General features: G+C 41.7%; 2 protein-coding genes across 3 annotated transcripts in view; both read left to right on the top strand.

Annotated features, from left to right (window-relative positions):
• The first annotated feature begins 247 nt into the window (after positions 1-247).
• Positions 248-21,684, top strand: LOC129837054 (CREB-regulated transcription coactivator 2-like). 2 transcript variants are annotated; one of them, XM_055902943.1, is made up of 14 exons: positions 248-465; positions 3,884-3,985; positions 6,018-6,128; positions 6,355-6,416; positions 7,526-7,594; positions 7,995-8,095; positions 8,291-8,317; positions 8,463-8,592; positions 9,502-9,740; positions 11,699-12,177; positions 12,865-13,398; positions 17,974-18,048; positions 18,188-18,389; positions 18,618-21,684. In XM_055902943.1, the coding sequence occupies exons 1-14, from the start codon at positions 292-294 to the stop codon at positions 18,815-18,817; spliced, it is 2,505 nt and encodes an 834-aa protein (XP_055758918.1). In that variant the 5' UTR covers positions 248-291; the 3' UTR covers positions 18,818-21,684. The 2 variants fall into 2 exon arrangements, with proteins under 2 accessions (XP_055758918.1, XP_055758919.1); XM_055902944.1 differs by lacking the exon at positions 7,526-7,594.
• A 1,872-nt stretch (positions 21,685-23,556) lies between these two features.
• Positions 23,557-25,599, top strand: part of LOC129837051 (DENN domain-containing protein 4B-like) — a 39,562-nt gene continuing 37,519 nt past the window's right edge. Inside the window, exon 1 of the mRNA XM_055902941.1 lies at positions 23,557-23,979. The gene's annotated coding sequence lies outside the window, so the exon portion shown is untranslated. The remainder of the gene's footprint in view (positions 23,980-25,599) is intronic.

Raw genomic sequence — 25,599 nt, 5'->3', positions numbered from 1 at the left:
GCGCTCTGACTTTCTCCTCCCCTCTTGTTTTCCCACAAGTCAGATGGTTTCGACTAGCTAGTTACCACAGCCATAAAGTAAAAATTGGCAATATTGTACAAATTCATGAAAACAAAAAATAGCTTTTTGTTCTTCATTTAAAGTTAACTGTGTTGTTCATGTTAGGTTTAAAATAACATTTAATTAGATACATTGTAGAAATAGGCGGCCCGTATCACTTTGTGGCTATGGTAACTAACGTTAGTGAAGACCAAGTCAGATCATCCCACTGCGTGAAGTCGTTCGGCAAAGATGTCTGCTACGGATGTAGGCGGTTGTGGACCCGGAGCAGGACCCAGTTCGGGTGCTGGGTCTGGGGCATCGAACCCCCGAAAATTTAGCGAGAAAATAGCTCTACATACCCAACGTCAGGCTGAAGAGACTGCTGCTTTTCAGGAGGTTATGATGGACATCACCTCTACCAGGGTAAGTCGGAGGGGGGAGGCAGGAGAGGAAAGCTGGAGTAAGTACAGGCCCGGGGCTTGTCAACAAAAAATACGAAAATTATAAACTAATATAACGTTAGCTAACTAACTCTAGCCAATAATGAACGTTATCCACGACTTGCCTCTCATCTGTTGGAGTTTGAATGTCTAGTTATTTCACCTACTTAACGTTAACTAGCTAACTACGATGTTGATTGCTATCTTATCTAACTTGTCAAAAGTGGAATGCGAACCAGCTAGCTAGTTAACTAACGTTAGCGTAAATAAACTATCTAACTAGCCCCGAGTTAGCCACCTGGGGCTAAATAGTATTTCAAATTCAGTAGCTAACGTTAACTAGTTCGTTACGTTACTTATTTAACGTTAGCTAGCTAACTACCCGTAGTGAGTTAATGTTAACGAGACATTGTAGTTATAATTAACTTTTTAAAATATTTTCGTTTGTCCCACATTTACAAACCAAACTACCTAAGAACTGCTGAACTGTGTGATTGGTTGATAACGTTAGTTACCAGCCATGTTTTGGCTTAACGTTAGCTTTTCAGTGCTGAGTTAGTTTGTCAAATAGACTGTGCATTAAGTGAAGTTGTTCATAGTGGCTAGACTGTGCATTAAGTGAAGTTGTTCATAGTGGCTGCTGTTAACCACCACAGCAGAACAGATTGCAAACTCTTGGCATACTGCAACCAACTCAATTATTTTTCCACTGAGTTTAAGATTCACAAAATGGTGTGTTTTTTGGAACTCCACGGCTGTATTAATTACGCCGATTCTGTTGCAAAACGTTTAGCAACACTAGCCGTTTACTCCAAACATAAACTTTTTTTCAACTAAAACGAGAGTTTCTATTGGACAAATTCCGGTAGGTCGCCCCCTTTTTTTCATCGTTTGCTCTGTTTGTGTACGTTTGGTTTCTTAATTAAACGGGATTCCGTTGCAAGACAATGAATACACCCCAGAGTTTATTCTAAGGATCTTTCAATTTGAAGTAAATAAGCTTGAACTGATTTTCAAACGATACGAATTATTAATTTGGTTATTAATGAATTTAACATATTTTTTAGCAAATTCAATCTTTTAGAAACATTTGAATGCCCACAATTTCCCCCCTCTACGAATAACCTATACATTTTGAGGTGAATGTGATGCAGACTGAGACGGAGGAGTAGAAAGAAGAGGGCAAATCATGCTGATTCATGATTACATTTTTAAAAAACTTTTATTTAACTAGGCAAGTCAGTTAAGAACAAATTCTTATTTATAATGATGGCCTACCCCAGCCAAATCCGGACGACGCTGGGCCAATTGTGCGCTGTCCTATGGAACTCCCAATCATGGCCGGATGTGATGCAGCCTGGATTCGAACCAGGGACTGTAGTGATGCAGTGTCTTAGACCGCTGCGCCACTTGGGAGCCCAAAGACTCACCCTCTCATAAATTGCATTGTTGGGCAGCACATTCAAGGGCTCAAGTCTTGGCTCATCCCAACCGCTCATAACACCCCACTTCCTTCATTCACGGGTATTCCCCTTTGCCATCTCAACCACTGCCCTTTCTGGGAATTCTGTTGAGTCTTGTCCTTTGCAACCTCCCCATCTAATATACTTTTTATCAGGGTGGTCCAATCAGCCTAATAGCAAGGCAGGGGCGCAGTTACCGGTAAATGGAGACGGAGCATGCTGCGAAACTGATGTGTGTGTGTGCGAGAGTGAGCAGGCACGAACTATGCAGTAAAGTAGTACAGAATTACGCTGAGACTTCACTTTAAAATGTATGTCAAACAAAAACCATTGATTTCAAAGTTTAACAAACCATGCAATTCTATGCACAATGACTACTTTGAACAATTTACTCAGTAAATAAAAAACATTTACTGGAAAAACTGTGCAGGTGCAAAGTTTGATAACAGAATTTTGGTAAATTTTCACTCAGTTTTATTCTGTTTCCAGACTTTGTATCTGCACAGTTCTTCCTGCAAATGTGCTTTTGTAAAATGTTCAGTGGAAATTGTTAAAAGTAGTACTTGTGAATAGAGTTCTATGGTTTGTTAAACTTATAAATCAATGTTTTTTTGTTTGGTGTAAATTTGAGTCTGTGCAAATGTTACCATGGATTTGCCCACTTCCATTCATTTATTGTATTTATTCATCAGTTTGGTTGTACAGCCTGTATATGTGTGAAGAATTCATATTGTCATCAGTGTGATGAACACTGAAAGCTCTAGCTACTGTAATTGTATTGGACTGTGGCTAGGCCTATGTAAAAGAGAGGGGGTTGAATCCACAGTAGGGGAAACAGCTTCACCTTCCTCCCCATGGCTGTTGTTATTGCATTTGTTTTGTTGACGAAGTGAAGGTGAGGAGCGTCACCCATCATAGTAGAAATTGTAGCACATATTCTGCTGTTCTATCGCTGGTGCAATGATGTCAGAGCGGGAAAAAAGTGTTCTTTAACTTCTTTGTTGTTGTAATATCCCAGTTTCACAATTAAGGATTCAAGCTTTAAGGCTTTTGGACATTTTTAGATGGGTTTGTAAAATATGACACAGTCTGGTTTGTAAAATATGACACAGTCGGTCTATCTTATCTCTATTCTGGAACAGTAGTGGTTCACATGAATCCATTTTAGAAGGGAACTTTGTAAGGGCAGATTTAATCTCATGTCATTTGAAGACTTTGTCTCAAATTCTTCTGCTCTCATAATGATATGTTACACTGCCAAAGTCACATTTGGGAGGTACACAAAGCAGTATTTTCTCACTGTCACCTCGCTGGAAATGTTTTGTCCAACTTGAAATGTATTAGTCAACTCCTGGGTGTTATTAGCAATATCCAATATGCCGGTGGGGGATTTTGTTGCTTTGTGACTGTTTTCAAAGTTCTTATTTTTCTTAGAAATAATAATTTAACAGCTTTTCCTCAATACGTGTGGTTTTCCCTGTGAATGATTGTCCATATCTTTTACAATGATGAACTCACTGCCCTCTGTTTTAAAGGTTGAGAGACTGCATGAAAGATGTCAGAGGCAGGACAGCACATTATAACATGTCAAGTTCTTACTCAAAAGAACAAGGTCTGAAAAGACACCAAGATGTTTGGCTGTGTCATTAATGAAAATGGCCAGACAGTGTCTTACTAAAAGAACGGGCCAGCTCATTTCAAACATTCTATTGTGACATAGGACAACCACAGCTTTGCAGGTGATAAAGCACACTACAACAAACTCTTGATGATCTTGTTACCCATTTGATTATCTCAGTCCACTGATGTGGCGTCTGTCTCTGTGTAGGCTATGCAGCAATCCAGCAGTGAAATATTTCAAGGACACAAGTATTGCAGTTTGTCTTACAAAAGACATTAGGTATTCATAAAGTCTCCATTTGCCTCTTTGTTCTCCAGATCCAGGCTCAGAAAGTGCGTCTGGCTAGAACCCAGGGCCCGTACTATGGGGGCTCCCTACCCAACGTTAATCAGATCGGCAGGAACCCAGGCGACTTTCAGGTGAGGGAGGCTCACTTTTTTTTTTAATCCTCAGTGTGTGTGAGGGTCCACATTAATATATAGCCTAAAAATCTATCCATACAATCACTTGACACCAATTTAACCTGTCTAGCCCCAGCGTTCCGCTAGCGGAACTCCTCCCACATTCCACTGAAAAGGCAGAGCGCGAAATTCAAAAAATATTTGAGAAATATTTAACTTTCATACATTAACAAGTCCAATACAGCAAATGAAAGATACACATCTTGTGAATCCAGTCAACATGTCCGATTTTTAAAATGTTTTACAGCGAAAACACCACATATATTTATGTTAGCTCACCACCAAATATAAAAAAGGACAGACATTTTTCACAGTACAGGTAGCATGCACAAAGCCAACCTAACTAACCAAGAACCAACCAAACTAACCAAGAAACAACTTCATCAGATGACAGTCTTATAACATGTTATACAATAAATCTATGTTTTGTTCGAAAAATGTGCATATTTGAGGTATAAATCAGTTTTACATTGCAGCTACAATCACAGCTACCGTCAGAAATAGCACCGAAGCAGCCAGAGTAATTATAGAGACCAACGTGGAATACCTAAATACTCATCATAAAACATTTCTGAAAAATGCATGGTGTACAGCAAATGAAAGACAAGCATCTTGTGAATCCAGCCAAAATTTCAGATTTTTTTAAGTGTTTTACAGCGAAAACACAATATAGCATTATATTAGCTTACCACAATAGCCAGAAACACAAGCCATTTAGGCCTAAATGGCTTGTGTTTCTGGCTATTGTGGTAAGCTAATATAATGCTATATTGTGTTTTCGCTGTAAAACACTTAAAAAATCTGAAATATTGGATATTAAAGAAATATCTTTCTTTCCAGCAGCAAAAGTTAGCGATCGTAACAAACCAGCAAAAGATATATAATTTTTGACTAACCTTGATAAGCTTCATCAGATGACAGTCCTATAACATCAGGTTATACATACACTTATGTTTTGTTCGAAAATGTGCATATTTAGAGCTGAAATCAGTGGTTATACATTGTGCTAACATAGCATATTTTTCCCACAACGTCCGGATATTTTTCTGACACTCACATATTCTGACCAAATAACTATTCATAAACATTACTAAAAAATACATGTTGTATAGGAAATGATAGATACACTAGTTCTTAATGCAATCGCCGTGTTAGAATTCTAAAAATAACTTCATTACGACATGCAGTTTACGTTATGGCGAGATCATGCCCAAAATCTGGGCGCAAACTACTAGTTCACATGTTCGACAGATATATGAAATAGCATCATAAAATGGGTCCTACAGAATGTTGTACAAGGGGTCCTTTGTCCAGAACAACTCGCCTAACGTCCCGAAAAAAATTCAATAATCTAATAAAACTATATTGAAAAAACATACTTTACGATGATATTGTCACATGTATCAAATAAAATCAAAGCCGGAGATATTAGTCGTCTATAACGACAGCTTTACAGAAGGCAATACCAGGTCCCTTCTCGCGCGTTCCAGAAAACAGGAAATTGGGGTCACGTCATGCCAAGAGCTTTTATTCGACCTCAGATCATGTTATACACTCCATTTCTTCTCTCACTGCCTGTTGACATCTAGTGGAAGGCGTATGAAGTGCATGTATACTAATAAATATCAAGCACATTTATAGGCAGGCCCTAGAACAGAGCATCGATTTCAGATTTTCCACTTCCTGTCAGGAAGTTTGCTGCAAAATGAGTTCTGTTTTACTCACAGATATTATTCAAACGGTTTTAGAAACTAGAGTGTTTTCTCTCCAATAGTAATAATAATATGCATATTGTACGAGCAAGAATAGAGTACGAGGCCGTTTAAATTGGGCACGATTTTCCCCCAAAGTGTAAATAGCGCCCTCTATCCTCAACAGGTTTTAAACACCATGGTGTCTCTCCCTCTTCTCTTGCACCCCTCTTTATCTTCTCTCCCTTTCTGTTTCTCTGTTCTCCTACTTGTTTCCCTCATCTTTCCCCCTCTCTTAGGGTTTGTTCCACTCTAACCTGGACTCCAGCCGCTCCACACGGCACCACGGCCTGGTAGAGCGGGTCCAGAGGGACAGGCGCTTCATCTCCCCAGTGCGCCCCTACAGGAGAGTAAGTATTCTTCACAATACTTCTGAGACCAGAGTCTGGGGGGTATTCCACAAAGCACAATCTAGGAGCTAATCCAGAGTTTTGCTCTACTTAGGCAAAGGACTGCTTTGATAATATATTATTTTGTCATTTTCTATGTTGTGCTGACCAAATCCCTGGTTGTAAATCCCTAAATGTGGATGAGAAGAGTAGATTTAGTTGTTGCCTTGACTTGTGTGCTCCTCAGGTGGACAGCTCTCCATACAACTCAGCCTATCTGTCCCCACCTCCGGACACCAGTTGGAGAAGGTAATGTTCTGGAGTGGACCCCAATCTGCAGAGACATGGGTATCCCCGGGAAAGCCTGTTAATTTTTTATGTATTGTGCTTAGTTGTTTTTCTCTGCAGCATTATAGCTTGGTTTTAAGGTAACAATGCATACTAACGCAATTGGGACTGACTAACAAGACGCCTGATTTTAGCTTTCCTTCATAGCCTCGAATTCAGTTGCTTTTCAGAACTTTTAGTTTTATTTTCTCCACTTTCCTCCCTTTTTTCTGGCATCTGAATACACTTACTCTTTTTTTCTTCAAGTTTTGGAAAGAAACTCCCACCTTTTTCCCTTCTTGCCAGTCCTCTTCTTTCTTTTCTTTCTTTCTCTGCTAAATGGAAAAGGACATACTCTTTGAGAAAGGGAAACTGGCTTTGACATGAAATTATGACTCTTACACACCTCCCAACAGTTCCACTTATCTTAATCTCTGCAAAAAATAAAGGCATGTTGAGATGACATATAAATTTGAGTTGACACATGAATAAAATGAAGTCCGCTCTAAACCAGCGTTTCTAATCCCTGCTCGCTTGGATGCTGCGCTTTGGGGAATGGCCTCCATTAAACCGGTTGAATGGAGGGTGCTGCTCCTGATGTTTGTTTGTGGTGGAGGCGGCACAAGTCTGTCCGATTCTTTCCAGATCAGCACTGGGGTCTGGAAACACTGATAAACAGCCTCGTAAGTTCTACTGACGTGAACCGATCGCTGCGAGACCCCGTTTTAGCAGAGAATTTAAGAACCTCTTAATACCTCATAATAGCCAGTCTTACAGAAGCACATGAGCACACACACGCATGAGCGCAACCTCACTCTTGTGAATGCATACATTCGTGCACATGAGCATGCAGTAACACACACCCACAAATGCACTCAATTCACTCAATATTTTCTGTATCCACCTACATGAGTGAAAAGTATCTATTGGATGGGCCATGTGTTCTGTAGAATGTCAATCTCCCTCTCTTCCTCCCTCTGTCTCTGCATCTCCTATGCTCGCTGTTCGTCCCAAGCCTTCTCTTTACAATTTTTTAAATGTATTATCCTTCTCTGGAGAATAATGGCCATTTTTGTTGTTGATCACGAAAGGAACTGTTCGGGCAACTTCCCAGGAGACAAAAGCCAGTTATTTCGCCTCCCCACCATGGCACTCAACAGGTGAATCCCACCCTCTCCTTCTATCTTCTCTTCTCCCCCTCAATATAGGGCATCAACTTACTATCCTGGGGCAGACATGAACAGACGATTGTGCCAGTGCGAGATATGGCCGTTCAAAGATCTTCCAAGAGCTTGTATTTTTTATGTGTTGAACCTTTTTATATTGAATGAATTGATATTTAAGACTGAGTTCCAATATATCATGGATCGACTTAGTTTGTGGCTGAGTAAAAGTCAAGTGGTGATTGTCATGATGTGGTTACCGGAGGACTTTTCTAATGAGTTAGGGATTGACTTGAGTAGTTTCCTGTTTGGCGAATGTGTTTGTGGTTGATGTGACAATGGAAAGAGACCCCCTGGATATGTCTTTCTCCTCTCCTGATGCCTTTTCTCTATGCAGGACCAACTCAGACTCTGCCCTCCACACCAGTGTGATGAACCCCCCTACAGGAGACCCCTTCAGTGCTGGACACACACTCACCCCTCAGGGCAGACTCACTGGTGAGGACTCACTAAAGACTAAACCAAGAGCATATATTTTTAGTTAAGAAATCGGAGTGGGAGTTGAGGGTTTGCCACTTAGATAAGTGTCTGCTAAGTGACCATATTGTTATAATTGCTTTATTGTGATTGTGCCTTAAGCCCATTCCCAGTTTGCCCCAGTGCTCTGACTTGTATCTCTCTGTGCTCCTCTAGGTCAGAGTGAAGGAGAGGGGAGAAGAAGTGAGTCTAAAAGTCCCACTCGCTGTACACTAACAACTCGGTCCTACTTTAAACACACCACAAATAATCTTGACAATGGAAAGAAATCCTTGTGACCAGGAGACAGTGAATTGATTTCCTCAATCATGTTGTTTGTCACCCACAGTGTTTCCGTACCCAGTTCCCCCCATTGAGGAGAACGTTCTGGATCAGGGCAAACTGCTCAAGCCCTGGGACACCAAGAAGTTTCCCCTGCTGTCTTCTCGACCCAAGTCCTGTGAAGTTCCTGGTATCAAGTAAGTCAATCCTTCTAAAACACATCCAAGTCATTTCTACAGCTTTTCTCACAGGAGAGAATAACTTATGTGAAAATGTCTTTGGCTCTAGAAGTTTGCACACAATTAATTATCTACAGTAATTTGTTTCAGTGGAGACACATGGTTATAAAAGCCTGCGATGTTGTGCATTAATGTAGACCTAATGTAATTTGTTGTTGTTGCTTACTTTTAATGTAATTTATTTAATGTGAAGCAGCGATATATGGAGGGGAGTCTGATAGGAGATGCAGTATTGTACTATGGCTAGCGTGTGCCCTCAGGTATGACAAATTAATCCATGGCTGATTTTCTGTTGAACACTATCTGTTGCTGTAAAAGCCTCCGCTCAATCTCCATTTGTTCTCCATTGAAACAGCCATTTGAAATATCTTCCTCCGTTTTCAGCCTCTGTCTATCCTCCTCTTCTTGGTCATGACTAGCAGTCAGTGTAACCAGGGATGCAGAGGGTTGGTTGACATGACGTTACACTCCCCCGTAGCCTTTCTGTTGCACATTCTTTTATCTTTCTCTCATAGCTGGGGTTTAGATTGGAATGTGTGTGTAGTGGACTTTCTTTTTCCCTCTCTCATTCACTTGCTCTTTGTCTCCCATGTCTTTTTTCCCCCTTGTTCTCTCTGTAATTTATTCCCTCGTTCGCTTTCTCCCCTCGGTCTATTCTTCTGTTCTTTTTCTCTCTGTCGTTTTCTCTTTCTCGCTGCGTGTGTCTGGAGGCTGATGTTGGGTGTGAGTCAGTTTAGTTCTGGGACGCTGAGGTCACCCTGTCTGTCTGGAAATCACACGCACCCCAGTGTCTAATTCTTGCCGAATGTGAGACACCACTGTGGTTTCTCTTGTTTTTCTAAATAGTTTCTCCATCTCCTCCTCCAGTATCTTCCCCTCCCCGGACCAGCAGTCCAGCACCCCCCATGCCCCCTCAGCCCTGAACACGGGGGGCTCCCTGCCCGACCTCTCCAGCCTGCACTTCCCGTCGCCGCTGCCCACCCCGCTGGACCCAGACGAGCCGGGCTACCCCTCATCCATGAGTGGGGGCAGCAGCACGGGCAACCTGGCCTCCACCCTCACCCAGCTGGGTATTAATGCCAGCAACGCCTTCCGCCACTCGCCAGGTACAGGGAGGGGCTGCGGGACAGAGGCTGAAGAGTGTGTGTGCTATTTATTGTATGCCATGTTGATCTTCAGCACCTCTCTCTTGCGTGTATGTTAGTGTATGCGCTCATGCAGGCATGCTAGGAACAATACAACCCTTTCTGTCACAAGTTAAAATGTTTAAGTTGTGAATCAAACGGAGGAAGCTAGTGGGTGTTGGTGCAAGAGGGAGACAGGCCGATATTCATTTAGGTGGGTGCATGTAAGATTTATTTAGAAAGTGAAACTAGAGGTTAAGTGCAGGGCTGTGCATTCGGAAAAATTAGCTGTCCTAGGGCCCTAAAAATTCCCTGATGCAGAGAACGTGGACAGAATCAGATAATCTAGACAATAAAATGGAATTCAACAATGTAAAAAAATAAATGTATTGAACTTAGTAGGGAATCAATGAAATGTAGTGAAAATTAATTAATTTGCCCAGGTTTATCATAAGACATAACCAGAATGCATCAGTGATTTGTATTTCCTGCAACTTTCTGAAGAGGCAACGAGAATTCCCCCATCTGTGTACGTGCGGTGCATGCAGTTACCACTTTGTGTAGCTGTTAGCGTTGATGCTAATGAAAACAGTCTTCTGGTAGATGGAAAGGCTTTCCCAAAAACCTTCTAAATTAAATGTTAACTACAAAGCCTATGCCTACCTGGCAGAATGATATGATTATTTGCATCAATCCAGTGGGTGTTTGTTTGCTAACTCTATCATAACTAAAACACAGCTGAACAGCCTCTTGCTAGGTGTGCGCTGGATTTAAAGGTTAACTACACTCAAAAATTGCCAGACCTCAAAAGTGGTCTCCTTATGTGGTTTAAGCATTGTTGTGGACTAAAAAAAACAATTTAGTTGTTTTTCAATTCAAGTGTCATTTTGAGAGTGAAAGCCTGAAAAAAAACGGGGAAAACAGGGACCTGGAAAAACTCTACGGAATTTGGGTAAATAAAAATAACCGGAATCAGGCAAGAAATTAAAAAGATTTTATATGGCCCTACTGACCTTAGCTGTGTTGAGGTGATTTGGCCGACCACACACAGGAAATGTTAACTTCAGTCTAGAGGCAAGGCCTAGGGTTCATGTCAATAGTCTGAGGTGGCTTGCTCTTCTCGTCTTGTCTCTTCGTCACTGACGGAAACAGGTGATAACAGTATGGTGAATGCTTACCAGATATTTGCTGGTGCAAATTAAGGATAGGAGACAATGAAAGGAAACCTAGTTTGACTCTTGAGATGCACCCTGTAGTTCAGGGCCTCTTCAGGGGACTGAGCTAGCGTTATACCTCCTGATATGATCGCCAAGAGACAAACTGTGTTTGCAATTTGTCAAAGTAAATGTTAAAACAATGAAATGTTGCGATACATTTTCATTGAATTTTGATGTTTGTGGTCTTCTACACGGAACAAAAATATAAACGCAATATGCAACAATTTCAAAGATTTTAGTTTACAGTTCATATAAGGAAACCAGTCAATTGAAATAAATTCCTATCAATGGATTTGACATGACTGGGAATACAGATATGCATCTGTTCCTCACAGATACAGTACCTTAAAGAAAGGTAGGGGCGTGGAACAGAACCCAGTCAGTATCCGGTGTGACCACCATTTCCCACATCTCCTTCGCATAGAGTTGATCAGGCTGTTGATTGTGGCCTATACAATTTTTGTCCCACTCCTTTTCAATGGCAAACAAAATTGTTCGCAAGGTTTGAGAGACATAAGCTTTTTGTGCATATGGAACATTTCTGTGATCTTTTATTTCAGCTCATGAAACACTGGACCAACACTTTACATTTTGCGTTTATATTTTTGTCCAGTGTATTATGTACGCATTACCACAACTTTTCACACCAGGACTCAAAATGCGTGTTTTATTTTATGTAGCTATATATTCAGATCTGTTTATCTGTCTTGTTTATTTGAACAGGTCTCCTGGCATCTCTTCAGGACACTCTCAGTAACCCCTCCTTGCAGTCCTCGCTAAGCAACCCCAACATCCAATCATCTCTCAGCAGCCACTCCTTCCCCAACTCCCTCAGCTCCACCTCCTTGCACTCGTCGCTTAGCAACCCTTCCCTGCAGTCCTCCCTTAGCTCCTCCCCCTCCCTTCAGTCTTCCCTGAGCAACCAATCCCTGCACTCCTCCCTCAGCAACTCCTCCCTGAGTGGACAGTCCCTCCAGACCGCAGCCAGTAACCCTAGTTACAGTAGCGGGGTGGGAGGGTCCGGCTCGTGCTCCTCTTATTCGCCACTGCTAACTAGCCAGGGGCAGTCGCCTCTCAGCACGTCGCCACGGAGACGAGCTCAGCTCTCCCCTCTGATCCTACCCATGGGAGGGGAGTCTCGCCGGCACCACTCCAAACAGTTCTCCCCCACCATCTCTCCTAACTTGTCCTCCATAACACAGGTAATGTCTACCTACATTCTCCTTTTACCATGATTTAATCACAGGCCAGAATAAGCACTGCCCTGGGGTTGGGCGGTATCCAGATGTTCATACCTTCATGCCGTTCCTGTGCTGCACACAAAACAAATAGTAGATGTCAGGGATCATGATCCAGGTGGGGATTTGTTTCTGCTGTAACCAAGAAGATTGATCTTGCAAGCTAGCCACTTAGTTAGCCAAAAGAACCTGACTAGACGTTAATTACTTCTCTCTCTGGTTGGAACTGTGCTATGCCAGAATGTGGACACCACAGAGCCGGCGTGAGATATGGCTCGGAAAACGTACCTCAATCCAGGGATGGGAGATGGCGCTGTGCTTTTAATTATGATGAATCGAGAAGATTGAAATACTGCTAGTTTTTAAGTAAACTTCCCTTTTCGTCAGCGTACAAGGGTAGCTAATGCTGTTTTATCTAGTGCACAAGTTGACTAGGTATTTATTTAAAAATAACAAATATTCAAATTTATGAAAAAACTAGCTCAATTGTTTTGACGTATTGAAAATCATGTCATGGGTATTTCAAAAATACCCCAGTATATAGTTTATACTGTATCCCGCTCAAGCCTACATGGCACCATAACATTGGCTGACCTGCATGCCAATTGAGTTTGTATTCCATTTCCAATCAATGTGTTTATCTCCTCCCAGGGCGTCCCTCTGGACACCAGCAAACTGCCCATGGACCAGAGGCTCCCTCCCTACCCCTTCAGCCAACCCCAGCAGCAGCTTCATCAGCCAGGTCCTCCAGCATCCCAGCAGGCCTCTCAGGCAGGACAACAGCTCTCCCAGCCGTCCGTGATACTACAACAACAACATCAACAACAGCAGCTTCAACACCAACACCATCAGCTGCATTTGCAATACCAGCTGCACCAGCAGCAACGTGCCCAGTCTCAGCAGGCCCTCCAGCAGCTGCACCTGCAGAACCTGCGCAATGTCCAGAACCAGCAGATGCAACATAAGGTGTCAGTCAAAATTGAGAAGCAGGGTGAGCAGGGCCAGAACTCCCAGTGCCTGCAGACGCAAGACCTGCAGTCAACTCAGCAACAGCAGCAGCAGCAACAACAACAACAGGACCAGCAAGACCAACAGCAGCAGATGGAGCAGCAAAGGCAGCAGGGAAGTCTTCCCCAGCTGCAGCACATCAGCCACTCTCTGGCCACAGACCTGGGCCTCTACAACGTGAGTGGAGTCAGTGCCAGCCCATACAACACACTCCCGCCAATTGGCTGAATAAAGCCACAATTTCCTCTGTCGTCCTCCTATCGGTCCGTCACGGTTAACCTACCTCACCTCTCTGAGGCAGAGGGGCATGACAGCCAGCGTGGTTTGATGTCTTTGTAAACGCATGGTTTTAAAGCAAGTGCAATGTTGTAATCGTTGGTTGTGATAGAAACTGAGGTCAACTAGAATGATCCGGATGATGTAATCATCTGCACATCTATTATGAAGACCATAACCAGTGTCAGCCTGATGGCTTCTGGGCACACAAGGACATATTTTAAGAGTTCACTCTGTCATCTAACTAGAATTAGTTCACTATTTTGTATTGTATAATCAGCTGATTTATTTATACAATTGGCCATGCAAATTGGTCACTGTTCAGCCTCTTAGTGTGTGGCATCCTCAAGTATCAAATAGTATAATATCTTTATCTCTTTACACATGACACATTACTCTGCTGTCATGGGATATACAGTACCAGTCAAAAGTTTGGGGTTTTTCTTAATTTTTACTATTTTCTACATTGTAGAATAATAACGAAGACATCAAACTTATGAAATGACACATGGAATCATGTAGTAACCAAAGAAATTGTAAACAAATCAAAATATATTTAAGATTCTTCAAGGTAGGCACCCTTTGCCTTGATGACAGCTTTGCACACTCTTGACATTCTCTCAACCAGATTCATGAATGCATTTCAATTTGTTAAAAGTGAATTTGTGGAATTTCTTTTCTTAATGCATTTGAGCCAATCAGTTGTGTTGTGACAAGGTAGGAGTGGTATACAGAAGATAGCCCTATTTGGTAAAAGACCAAGTCCATATTATGACAAGAACAGCAAATAAGCAAGGAGAAACGACAGTCCATCATTACTTTAAGACATAAAGGTCAGTCAATATGGTACATTTCAAGAAATTTGTAAGTTTTCAAGTGCAGTCGCAAAAACCACCAAGCGTTATGATGAAACTGGCTCTCATGAGGACCGCCACAGGAAAGGAAGACCCAGAGTTACCTCTGCTGCAGAGGATACCAATAAGAAGAGACTTGCTTGGGCCAAGAAACACGAGCAATGGACAATAGACTGGTGGAAATCTGTACTTCGGTCTGATGAGTCCAAATTTGAGATTTCTGGTTCCAACCACTGTGTCTTTGTGAGATGCAGAGTAGGTGAACAGATGATCTCTGCATGTGTGGTTCCCACAGTGAAGCGTGGGGGTGCTTTGCTGGTGACACTGTCAGTGATTTTAGAATTCAAGGCACACTTAACCAGCATGGCTACCACAGCATTCTGCAGCAATATGCCATCCCATCTGGTTTGCACTTAGGGAAAAGGAGATATCTAGTCAGTTGTAAAACTGAATGCATTCTAACCGAAATGTGTCTTCCGCATTTAACCCAACCCCTCTGAATCAGAGAGGTGCGGGGGGCTGCCATAATCTACATCCATGTCTTCTGTGCCCACGGAACAGTGGGTTAGCTGCCTTGCTCAGGGCCAGAAAGACAGATTTTTACCCTGTCAGCTCAGGCTTAGTGGGACTATCATTTGTTTTTCAACAGTACAGTGACCCAAAACACACCTCCAGGCTGTGTAAGGAATATTTCACCACAAAGGAGAGAGATGGAGTGCTGCACCAGATGATCTGGCCTCCACAATCACCCAATTGAAATGGTTTGGAATGAGTTGGACCGCAGAATGAAGGAAAAGGAGCCAACAATTGCTCAGCACACAGTTGAAGTTGGAAGTTTACATACACCTCAGCCAAATACATTTAAACTCAGTTTTTCACAATTCCTGACATTTAATCCAGAAAAAAATCCCTGTTTTAGGTCAGTTAAGATCAACACTTTATTTTAAGAATGTGAGATGTCAGAATAATAGTAGAGAATGATTTATTTCAGCTTTTATTTCCTTCATCACATTTCCAGTGGGTCAGAAGTTTACATACACTCAATTAGTATTTGGTAGCGTTACCTTTAAATTGTTTAACTTGGGTCAAACGTTTTGGGTAGCCTTCCACAAGCTTCCCACAATAAGTTGGGTGAATTTTGGCCCATTTCCTTCTGACAGAGCTGGTGTAACTGAGTCAGTTTGTAGGCCTCCTTGCTCACACATGCTTTTTCAGTTCTGCCAACAAATGTTCTATAGGATTGAGGTCAGGGCTTTGTGATGGCCACTCCAATACCTTGACTTTGTTGTCCTTAAGCCATTTTGCCACAACTTTGGAAGTATGCTTGGGGTCATTGTCCATTTGGAAGACCCATTTGCAACCAAGCTTTAACTTCCTGATTGATGTCTTGAGATGTTGCTTCAATAAATCCACATAATTTTCATTCCTCATGATGGCATCTACCTGCCAGCAGCATACCACCGTGCACACCACTACTGGCTTGCTTCTGAAGCTAAGCAGGTTTGGTCCTGGTCAGTCCCTGGATGGGAGACCAGATGCTGCTGGAAGTGGTGTTGGAGGGCCAGTAGGAGGCACTCTTTCCTCTGGTCTAAAACATATCCCAATGCCCCAGGGCAGTGATTGGGGACACTGCCCTGTGTAGGGTGCCGTCTTTCGGATGGGACGTTAAACGGGTGTCCTGACTCTCTGAGGTCATTAAAGATCCCATGGCACTTATCGTAAGAGTAGGGGTGTTAACCCCGGTGTCCTGGCTAAATTCCCAATCTGGCCCTCAAACCATCATGGTCACCTAATAATCCCCAGTTTACAATTGGCTCATTCATCCCCCTCCTCTCCCCTGTAACTATTCCCCAGGTCGTTGCTGCAAATGAGAACGTGTTCTCAGTCAACTTACCTGGTAAAATAAAATAAAAAATAAAATAAAAAATCTATTTTGTGAAGTGCACCAGTCCCTCCTGCAGCAAAGCACCGCCACAACATGATGCTGCCATCCCCGTGCTTCACGGTTGGGATGGTGTTATTTGGCTTGCAAGCCTCACCCTTTTTCCTCCAAACAATAATGATGGTCATTATGGCCAAACAGTTCTATTTTTGTTTCATCAGACCAGATGACATTTCTCCAAAATGTACGATCTTTGTCCCCATGTGCAGTTGCAAACCGTAGTCTGGCTTTTTATGGTGGTTTTGGAGCAGTGGCTTCTTCCTTGCTGAGCAGCCTTTCAGGTTATGTCGATATAGAACTCGTTTGACTGTGGAATAGATACTTTTGTACTTGTTTCCTCCAGCATCTTCACAAGGTCCTTTGCTGCTGTTCTGGGATTGATTTGCACTTTTCACACCAAAGTACGTTCATCTCTAGGAGACAGAACACGTCTCCTTCCTGAGCGGTATGACGGCTGTGCTGTCCCATGGTGTTTATACTTGCGTACTATTGTTTGTCCTTGTGTACTATTGTTTGTCCAAGCAAAGATGCACTGAGTTTGAAGGTAGGCCTTGAAATACATCCACAGGTACACCTCCAATTGACTCAAATGATGTCAATTAGCCTATCAGAAGCTCCTAAAGCCATGACATAATTTTCTGGAATTTCCCAAGCTGTTTAAAGGCACAGTCAACATAGTGTATGTAAACTTCTGACCCACTGGAATTGTGATACAGTGAAATAATCTGTCTGTAAGCAATTGTTGGAAAAATGACTTGTCATGCACAAAGTAGATGTCCTAACCGACTTGCCAAAACTATAGTTTGTTAACAAGATATCTGTGGAGTGGTTGAAAAATGAGTTTTAATGACTCCAACTTAAGTGTAGGTAAACTTCCAACTTCAACTGTATGTGGGAACTCCTTCCAGACTGTTGGAAAAGCATTCCAGGAAAACCTCATGAAGCTAGCTGTTTGAGAGAATACAAAGCTGTCATCAAGGCAAAGGTTGGCTACTTTGAAGAATCTCAAATCTAAAATATATTTTGATTTAACACTTTTTTGGGTTACTACATGATTTCATATTTCTTATATCATAGTTTTGTGTTCACTGCAGAAAATAGTAAAAATTTAGAAAAACCCATGAATGAGTAGGTATTCTAAAAAACTTTTGACTGGTACTGTATTTATTAAACAGATCTTGGGCTATTCAGGAGGCCATATTGTTATAACTGTGGCTCAATAATTTCCTTGATGCTTCACATTTCCTGGACCTGTATAGCTTCTCAATACATTTCCAATGCTCACTCAAGTCTCATCTTGGCTCCATAACTTGCCACTGGAGATTGTTTCGCAACATCCTTCTGACAGATGATGTCATTGAACATGCGCACAGGTTTATTTAGCTGCAGAATGTGGTGTGTGAAACTTGAGAGGGGAAGCTGTCATGCCCAAGTGAGGTGAAATGGATCCTGGGCTCTGTTGTTGAAAGTCTGCTCTCTGGACTGCTATTAATAGAGCCAATCTTAGTGTGCTGAAGGGCGGTGACATTGGCACCACAGTGAAACTGGCCTGTAGGACGTAGCATCAATGAAGCCCCACGTCACTACTACAATACATATTGTAGGTGATGTCATTCAACATAACTTGGTATGACGTGTTGTTCTGTCTTTACACTAAAGTACCTGTGTTTTGTGTTGTAGGACACATTACTGTTAAACTCTCTGTTGGATGATCCCTACCTGGGCCTGCAGATCGCCTCCAGACAGAACCAGCAGGTATACCATTTCTGCAGACACTTTATTTCTCTCTGGCTCATATTTATATTGACTACTGCACCTCTGCTTTCATTGCTGAGTTCTGTTGTACTGTATTTGTCTGCCTGAGTTCACGTTTGGTGTTTTGTTCCCGTCTCAGTTTAACATGGAGACTCCGGTAGACAGCCTGTTGTTCAACCATGGTGGCTTGGGCAGTGGGAGTGGTGGAAAGGGCCAGGAGGAATCCTACTACCCCAACCATGGCTTCCTGGAGCTCCACGATTCAGGGGATAGGCAGCACCTTAACAACCAGAACTTTGGGGGAGAGGGATGCCACAACGTCCCTAACATCATCCTCACAGGTGAGATTTGGGCTACCACTTCGGCTATTACTCGCCTGTAGGAGAGGAATGTTTTCTAAGTATATAACTACAACTAACACTAATCCTGAGTGGCTCAGTGGGTAGAGTATGGCACTTACAATGTCAAGGGTTGTGGATTCGGTTCCTGCTAGGGCCACCCATTGGAACATTAACATCTAAATGGAACATTTATTATGTATTACTAGCTCACTTTTCTTTCTTCACCAGGAGACAGTTCATTGGGCCTCTCCAAGGAGATCGCCAGCGCCCTGTCCCACGTGCCAGGGTTTGAGATGGACTCCTTTGCCCTGGACGACCCCCTCAGGATGGACCACCTGGTCCTTGAGGGGCTGGGCATGCTGGATGGGGACCTCATGCTGACTGACCCCGCCGTGGAAGACTCCTTCCGTTCCGACCGCCTCAAGTGATCCCCTACCCCCCCTGCCCGGAGTGGATACTGAGGAGTGAGGAGGGAAGGGGCTTGGAAAAACCCGGGCTGAAGTGGAACAGGTGGGGTTGAGCCCTGCTTTGCTTCCCCCTCCTTGGTGATTGACCCAACCACAGGATCTGCGACTAAGAGGTCAGGTGGGAGGTTTTGGACAGTCTAGTGCAGGGTTCTCTGACTGGTCCTGGAGAGAAACTGGGGAGCAGGCTTTTGATCCACCATAGTACTAATACACCTGTCAAATAATCAGCTAATCACAGTCTTCAATCTGGACCTTGATTATTTGAATCGTGTGTGTTAGTGCTGGGCTTGAATAGAATTCTACATGCTCTCCAGGACCAGAGTTGGAGGCACCTGGTCTAGTGGGGACCTCTCCACATGCTTTTTGTGAGGTGATGTGGTGGTAGGGAAGGTTGGAGGACAGGACTGACATGTCAGTGGTTGGAGCAAGTTTTTTTCAAGGTTCTTTCCGCTACATCCAGGCATTTATCGAAAACGCACTTGTGATGCTTAAGAGAAAAAAAGAAAATATCGGCATTAGCTTGTATGAGTCTTATCTGCATGTAAACAAATGCACTTCGGATAATGCATAAACGCAGGGATCACGCATGAGGTCAGTTACACTTGAAAATGCCGTCTTGAAAACCATACAATATGCATTCTATAAGACAGGACTTTCCCGACTGGTATTTCGGCTTTGTCTGTCGGTGTTCCATCATTCCAACGCCAGTATGGGGAGGCTGGAATATCAGCTATGTTTGCCATCATTCTACTGCAAGAACATACAGTAGATCTGGGGTATTTATGGATTACATCAACCCAACCAGAGACTGTTCAACCAATAGGGGCCAATTGACATGTTATTAAGTGTTTCTATTTGATTTAAGTTTGGTAAAGGTAATTCAATGGCGGACCTTGCTAGCTATAGTTCAGATATAGTTCAGTCTTTCAACGGACAAAGAAAAGAAAGTGTTTTTTTGGAGAGGTGACTTTCTCAGTCCCTCAGGAAAAGTTGGCACTTACGGGGCCATTTTAGTGTCTGGACGGCATATTCGTCCAGATTATCACTATCTGTGTTCAAGACCCAGCTAAATTGACCTTTCTCACTTGACGTCAGTTAACTCGAATCGTCTTGATGATTCCGAATCAAAAAAATAACTAAATCAATCGTCTAAGGATATTGTACTCATATTGAATCAAGTAGTCCTTAGAGTCCATTATCGAACTATCTTTGTTTATAAAAACAACACATAAAATAACACATTTCAATGCACCTATCTGGTGTATGTGACAAACATTTGTGTATTATTTTTTTATATATGTCCCAACATGGCAGCTGTTATCATTCTGCCAGCCTGCTTCTATACCATGGAGCTTCTCTGTAAGTTTAAGCCGAGGACCTTTTGCTATGTACCACCCCTGTGTGCCTGCTATCATGCTAGCTCTCCCTTAGATCTTAGACCTACCCTCTTCTACACATTCCCTTTGAAGCAACTAGGGACTGTTTGTTTTTAAAAGTGTACTATTCACAAAGTGTCTGCCTTCCATCAATAGAATTGGCATTGTTGACATGAAAGAGGGGGCAAAAGCCCTCAATACATTTCAATGACATGAATTGGAGTTGTATGTTTTATCATTGAGTAATTGGGAAACGGCAAGGCCAAAACCAAGTAGACGAATGCATAGCAAAAATTTTGCCATAGTATGTATTGTAACTGTTACTACTATCCTAAGGCCTTGGAGCTTTAGTGTCCGTTTTAGTCAGGTAATCCTAGCCACTGTGATTGATACGTCTAACCCCTCCCACCTGCTGCACCTGTCTTGCCACAGCAAGGGCCATAGCCAGATTATAGTAACATATTTTTATGTAACAAAGTAGTTATTACTATTAAGTTGTATTTTTTTAAATTAAAGGTGGTCTATGTCTTTGTATATAAATATATAAATAACTGAGAATATATTTAAGAAGAGAAGCTGTTTGGTTCCGCAACACCCTGAAACTGGTTGCATGATTTGAAAAGCAACAGGTTCTGAACAATGTAGTCCATTTGCTATGCAAAATGTTCTTGTGCATGTCTTGTGTGACTGTCTGGGAGTTGTCAAATATTATTTTTCATATAGTACATTTGAATCATACTATTGTAGCGAAAATATTTTTTGTGTTTTTAAATGGTCATATTTTGCTTTGGTGACAATTTTTGATATTGGTGTCTAAAGACTACTGTAAGTTTGATATTGTGTGGCAGCAACAGGAAGTTAGAGCGCTTGAGATAATATCGTTTACTTTCATAATGACAAAGATTATGGAAATCAGCCCTTCTTTCCAGTGTGGACTGAAAGAGGCCATGTTTGACAGACTTAATAAAACACAAGCGTTGCAATTTGGATATAGAAAGCTGTATGCAACTGTTACATCATAGATTGGTAAAACATCATCCTAAAATGAAGTAGTGCTGTTCTGAAGTTGTGCTAACATAGAATTTAACCCACTTATTGACAGATATTGAAGTACCTCTAATTACCGGTATGCTTTATTTCAACCATATTGCTTTTACACTGATCATATGAGCCAAATGCAAATCTGTTTTGACAGGAGTGGTGGTTTGAGTATCAAACCTATGGTAAAACCCATTCACTACTGCCCCCTAGCCAACAGTAATAGTGTGGGTTTGCAAAGTCCCCTTTTACCACTGTGAGCCAACTTTGTGCCTCGGTGTATATCTTGCTTCTTACTAGGCTGGTGGTGTTGGTAAGACCACAAGTCGTTTTGAAGAGTCATAATAATGCATTTCCAATTTAGCCATAAATGAGGAGGTATAAAAAATAAAATAAAAGTTAGTGTGAAAATCATATTTAAAAGTGTTACAAGTTTTTCTGCATTGCTTAGTCCTGTGTTCCCTATTTTCTGTGGCAGGTTTCCTGTGTTTCTGATTTGGTTTAGTTCTGCACTGTGGACCATTCCCAACCAAAACTGAAAATATTATTTTGAAGTGATATTTGAATTGATAGGCTATTTAATGGAGATTTGAATGAGGCCTTTTTTAATTTGTGAGTGGATGAAATGTCTTGTCTGTTTAGAAGGAATCATGTAAGTGTGGCTAGTATATTTTGGATTGGATCTGAAGGGTATTCTGATACAGTACCAGTTAATTTCAGGGTCAGCGCTGGCAGTTGACTCGAGAGGTGTGATGATCTCTATCTTCACCTGGCGTGAGAACAGACTTGAAATGCAGAGAATGTCATTTTACTGTTATTCTGCACTTTGTCATTTGAAAACACAGGAACACGCCCTCCATTGGTTGTCCTGCTTGATTAGTTCATGGTGAAGCATATTTGCTCTACCAGTTGTTTGATTTAGAATCTTTGACAATGTTACGCAATGCCTCAGAGAAATATCGGTCACTTTTCTTCAGGTAATTATCATATATATATTTTTAAAAACTTTTATTTAACTAAGCAAGTCAGTTAAGAACAAATTCTTATTTACAATGACGGCCTACCCTGGCCAAACCCTAACCCGGACGACGCTGAGCCAATTGTGTGCCGCCCTAAGGGACTCCCCATCACGGCTGGTTATGATACAGCCTGGAATCAAACCAGGGTCTGTAGTGACGCCTCAAGCACTGTGAAGCAGTGCCTTAGACCGCTGTGCCACTGGGGAGCCCAAAAGTACCATGTTTATCCAAAAGTTTGAATATGTTCACTGCAGTTTTTTTTTACTTTGAAAAGGAGAAATTTCTGCTCATGTTTTCCCCCTCTGTATTAGTTAAGACTAAGTGAATTTGTCTCACATCTTGGCAATTCTTCACAGCTGCAATTTGATGCTTCAGCTGTCATGCCTATAGAAAGCAATAGTAATGTGGTCGTTTTGTAGGCACTAACAGAGCTAGGCTATGGAGAAATTATTTTGAGGTTTGTTTTGATAAACACAAAAAAGGTCTGTGTGTAGAACACAGATGATCTCATAGAACAAAACAAAGCCTATCACCTACATTGAATTTTTTGTGAATTTTGAAGCATTTGTGTAATGAAAATAAGCACAAAGGCTTCATAATTCATAAAGGTCATGTTCATAGACATATCTCGTTGAACAAAGCATAGAAAATCATCAAAGCATGTGTTAACCTCGGACCTTATTTGCGGCGTTTATCCCCAAACTACATTAATTTCCTCCATAGGAACGGCTGAACGAACCTGAGGTTTCATTTCTGATTTTTAGTACCACAAAGAGGCTGCGCTTACAACTTCATTAATCTCAGCATCTGTCTGTTATGTAATAACGTTAACGTTGTAGTTGAAGACCATGCACGGCAATAACACTGCCAGTAGGGGTTGCTGTTGAACAGTGAAGTTGTGTGATAGGGATCAGTCAGATGGCCATATTAATTGCTGTGTTATTGTTCAGTGTATTTTACGGTTGTAGTGAACATTTTTGCTTCATGTTTATGGTCAAAATCATATGTATTTTGCGTTTTCAGAGTAATTACATTTAAATGTATAATATCCAGGGAACCCATCGATGTTGTAAATAATATTCCTAAACCACTGTGCATCTTAAACCTAACAAGAAAATATTTGTACCTTCACATTATTTTACAAAAAATAAAGCATAGAAAAAATCCTGTCAAAGACTATTATTATCATCTGGGTTGTCATAACAGATTCTTTGGTCTCCAGTACAGTGACCGCTGTAAACAAAACCCAACAGCTGCATGCACGCGGGGGTGTCCACCAATTGTTTTTACTCTCGCAATTTCCTTTCCTCTAGTTTTATAATGAATATTACCACAGCAAACATGTTTTTAAATGCATAACAATAGACGGCAGGGAGTTTCACAAATTAACTAGTTTGTATGTATTAGTGAAATAGTAGCGCAATTTTCTGTGTTCTGAGAGCTCTTTCGGTCTGTGGCACTGGAAGTACGACAGTGTTTTAGTTTCCCATCTCGACCGCAGGAGCTGTTGGCAGCTAACCTCCCGGCCAGCAAGAAGCGGACTGATACGACAGACGTCTGCGCTGGCTCAGAATTAGAAACCGACTCTCTGGTGCACACGACCGCAAACATGGACGTTAAATGTCTAAATATGACCTAAGCAGGATGATATCCAAAGTGAGCAATCGGAACTGCCAGCAAGGATTACAAGGTAAATAGATTGCTAGTTAAAAAGTGGTAGTGTCCCAACAATATTTTGTTAGCTATCTAGGAAGCTAAGTAACGTTAGCTAGCGAATGCTTGCATCTGCTTTGGATTAATGTCACACAATTCAGGTATGGTGCGCCAGCGGTGACAACTCAAACCCAAATCCTCTGTCGATTTGTTTTATTCGAAACCCACAATAATAGTTGTTAGCCATTATACGAACGTATCTGTGGCCGTAGTGCTGCGCTAACCGGCTAATGTGCGAAGCGATACAACAGTAAGGTTAGTGTGTAACGTTAGGCTATTTCTGTGTGTAACGTTAGGCTATTGTCGTGATCCAATGAGTGGTACCAAGCACTGACCCAAATGTATATGGTACAACGGATTTTAAAGCAATTAAAGGTTGGTAGTTATACTACATTGCCTGGTGCTCCCTGCCCCTAGTCCAAAATGTTAAAATATGTTGCCAGCGCGGACATTGATCAAGGATATTTCACGTTGCACTGCGCTTTGCATTAGAACGCATTTCTCTACATTGGCCATCTCAAATACTGTGTTGTCCATTCATGGTACTTTGTGGATTAGGAAAATGCATTATGCGCATTTATCGTGTTTCTGCTTGAGTATTCAGCATACATAAATCCTGCAAACGCCTCATTCCACGACGATATTGGAATACCAGTTGCGTAGTTTAGTGGGCCCCTCAAGGTTCGAACAATATTTAATCAGAATATTGACCAGGCAAAATATTGATTTCAATCATTGACGGAGTTGACAGATACCCAAGACAGACATAGTTGTTTCTCTTAACTTTTTTAATTTGTAGAACATTTAAATACATTTGTAAAATACAGAAAATTATTCATTTGAAAATACCCTATCAAGAATGGTTGTTTTATCAGATCTTCAGGCATTCTGATGGAATTTGTTTTACAGAGTTAGTAGTACATGTTTCGTCTTTATTCAAGTGGTATACACAGACAGTATCAATTTTGTTTTTCAACAGTTGCTTTATGATTCTAAAACCTAACTGAGTTCATCAGGCAGATGCAGTTGACAGTTTATGGTTTTGACCATGGTGATTCCAATATTGTTTGTTTAAACCTGTCAAAAGTTGGTAACTTTTTGTTGCACTACATGTAATGAGGATATTAATAAGGGGTCCTTATGCTGACCTTGCTCATTCCTGATTTAATTTAGGATTTTAGAGAAATCTGACGGAGTTGACAAAATCCTCGGACACATCTTTTAAGAATCACAGTTTTGAGAGTTTTTATTTTTTAAATATTTATTAAACACTTTTTTTATTTTATGAGTTTGAAATGGGTATCCTTTGCTCCAGACAAGGGCATTTCCAGGCGCAGAGCCGACATGGAAATGAATAATATTGAAAGTATTTCGAAAATCCTAAAAACAATAATTTCCCCAAGTGGCACAGCGGTCTAAGGCACTGTATGTCAGTGCAAGAGGCGTCACTCCAGTACCTGGTTCGAATCCAGGCTGCATCACATCCCGCCGTGATTGGGAGTCCCATAGGGCGGCGCACAATTGGCCCAGCGTCATCTGGGTTTGACTGGGGTAGGCCGTCATTTGTAAATAAGAATTTGTTCTTAACTGACTTGCC

Source organism: Salvelinus fontinalis, chromosome 38 (assembly GCF_029448725.1).
Source record: "Salvelinus fontinalis isolate EN_2023a chromosome 38, ASM2944872v1, whole genome shotgun sequence".
Taxonomy (NCBI): Eukaryota; Metazoa; Chordata; class Actinopteri; order Salmoniformes; family Salmonidae; genus Salvelinus; species Salvelinus fontinalis.
Note: the sequence above shows the minus strand (reverse complement) of the source record. Positions and strands in the feature narration are given on the sequence as shown.

Excerpts from the sequence above, each read along its gene's own strand:
- LOC129837054 (XM_055902943.1), top strand. The coding sequence starts at position 292 with ATGTCTGCTACGGATGTAGGCGGTTGTGGACCCGGAGCAGGACCCAGT. Across the intron at positions 3,986-6,017 it reads GGAACCCAGGCGACTTTCAG|GGTTTGTTCCACTCTAACCT; the intron begins GTGAGGGAGGCT and ends CCCCTCTCTTAG. Across the intron at positions 12,178-12,864 it reads ACTTGTCCTCCATAACACAG|GGCGTCCCTCTGGACACCAG; the intron begins GTAATGTCTACC and ends ATCTCCTCCCAG.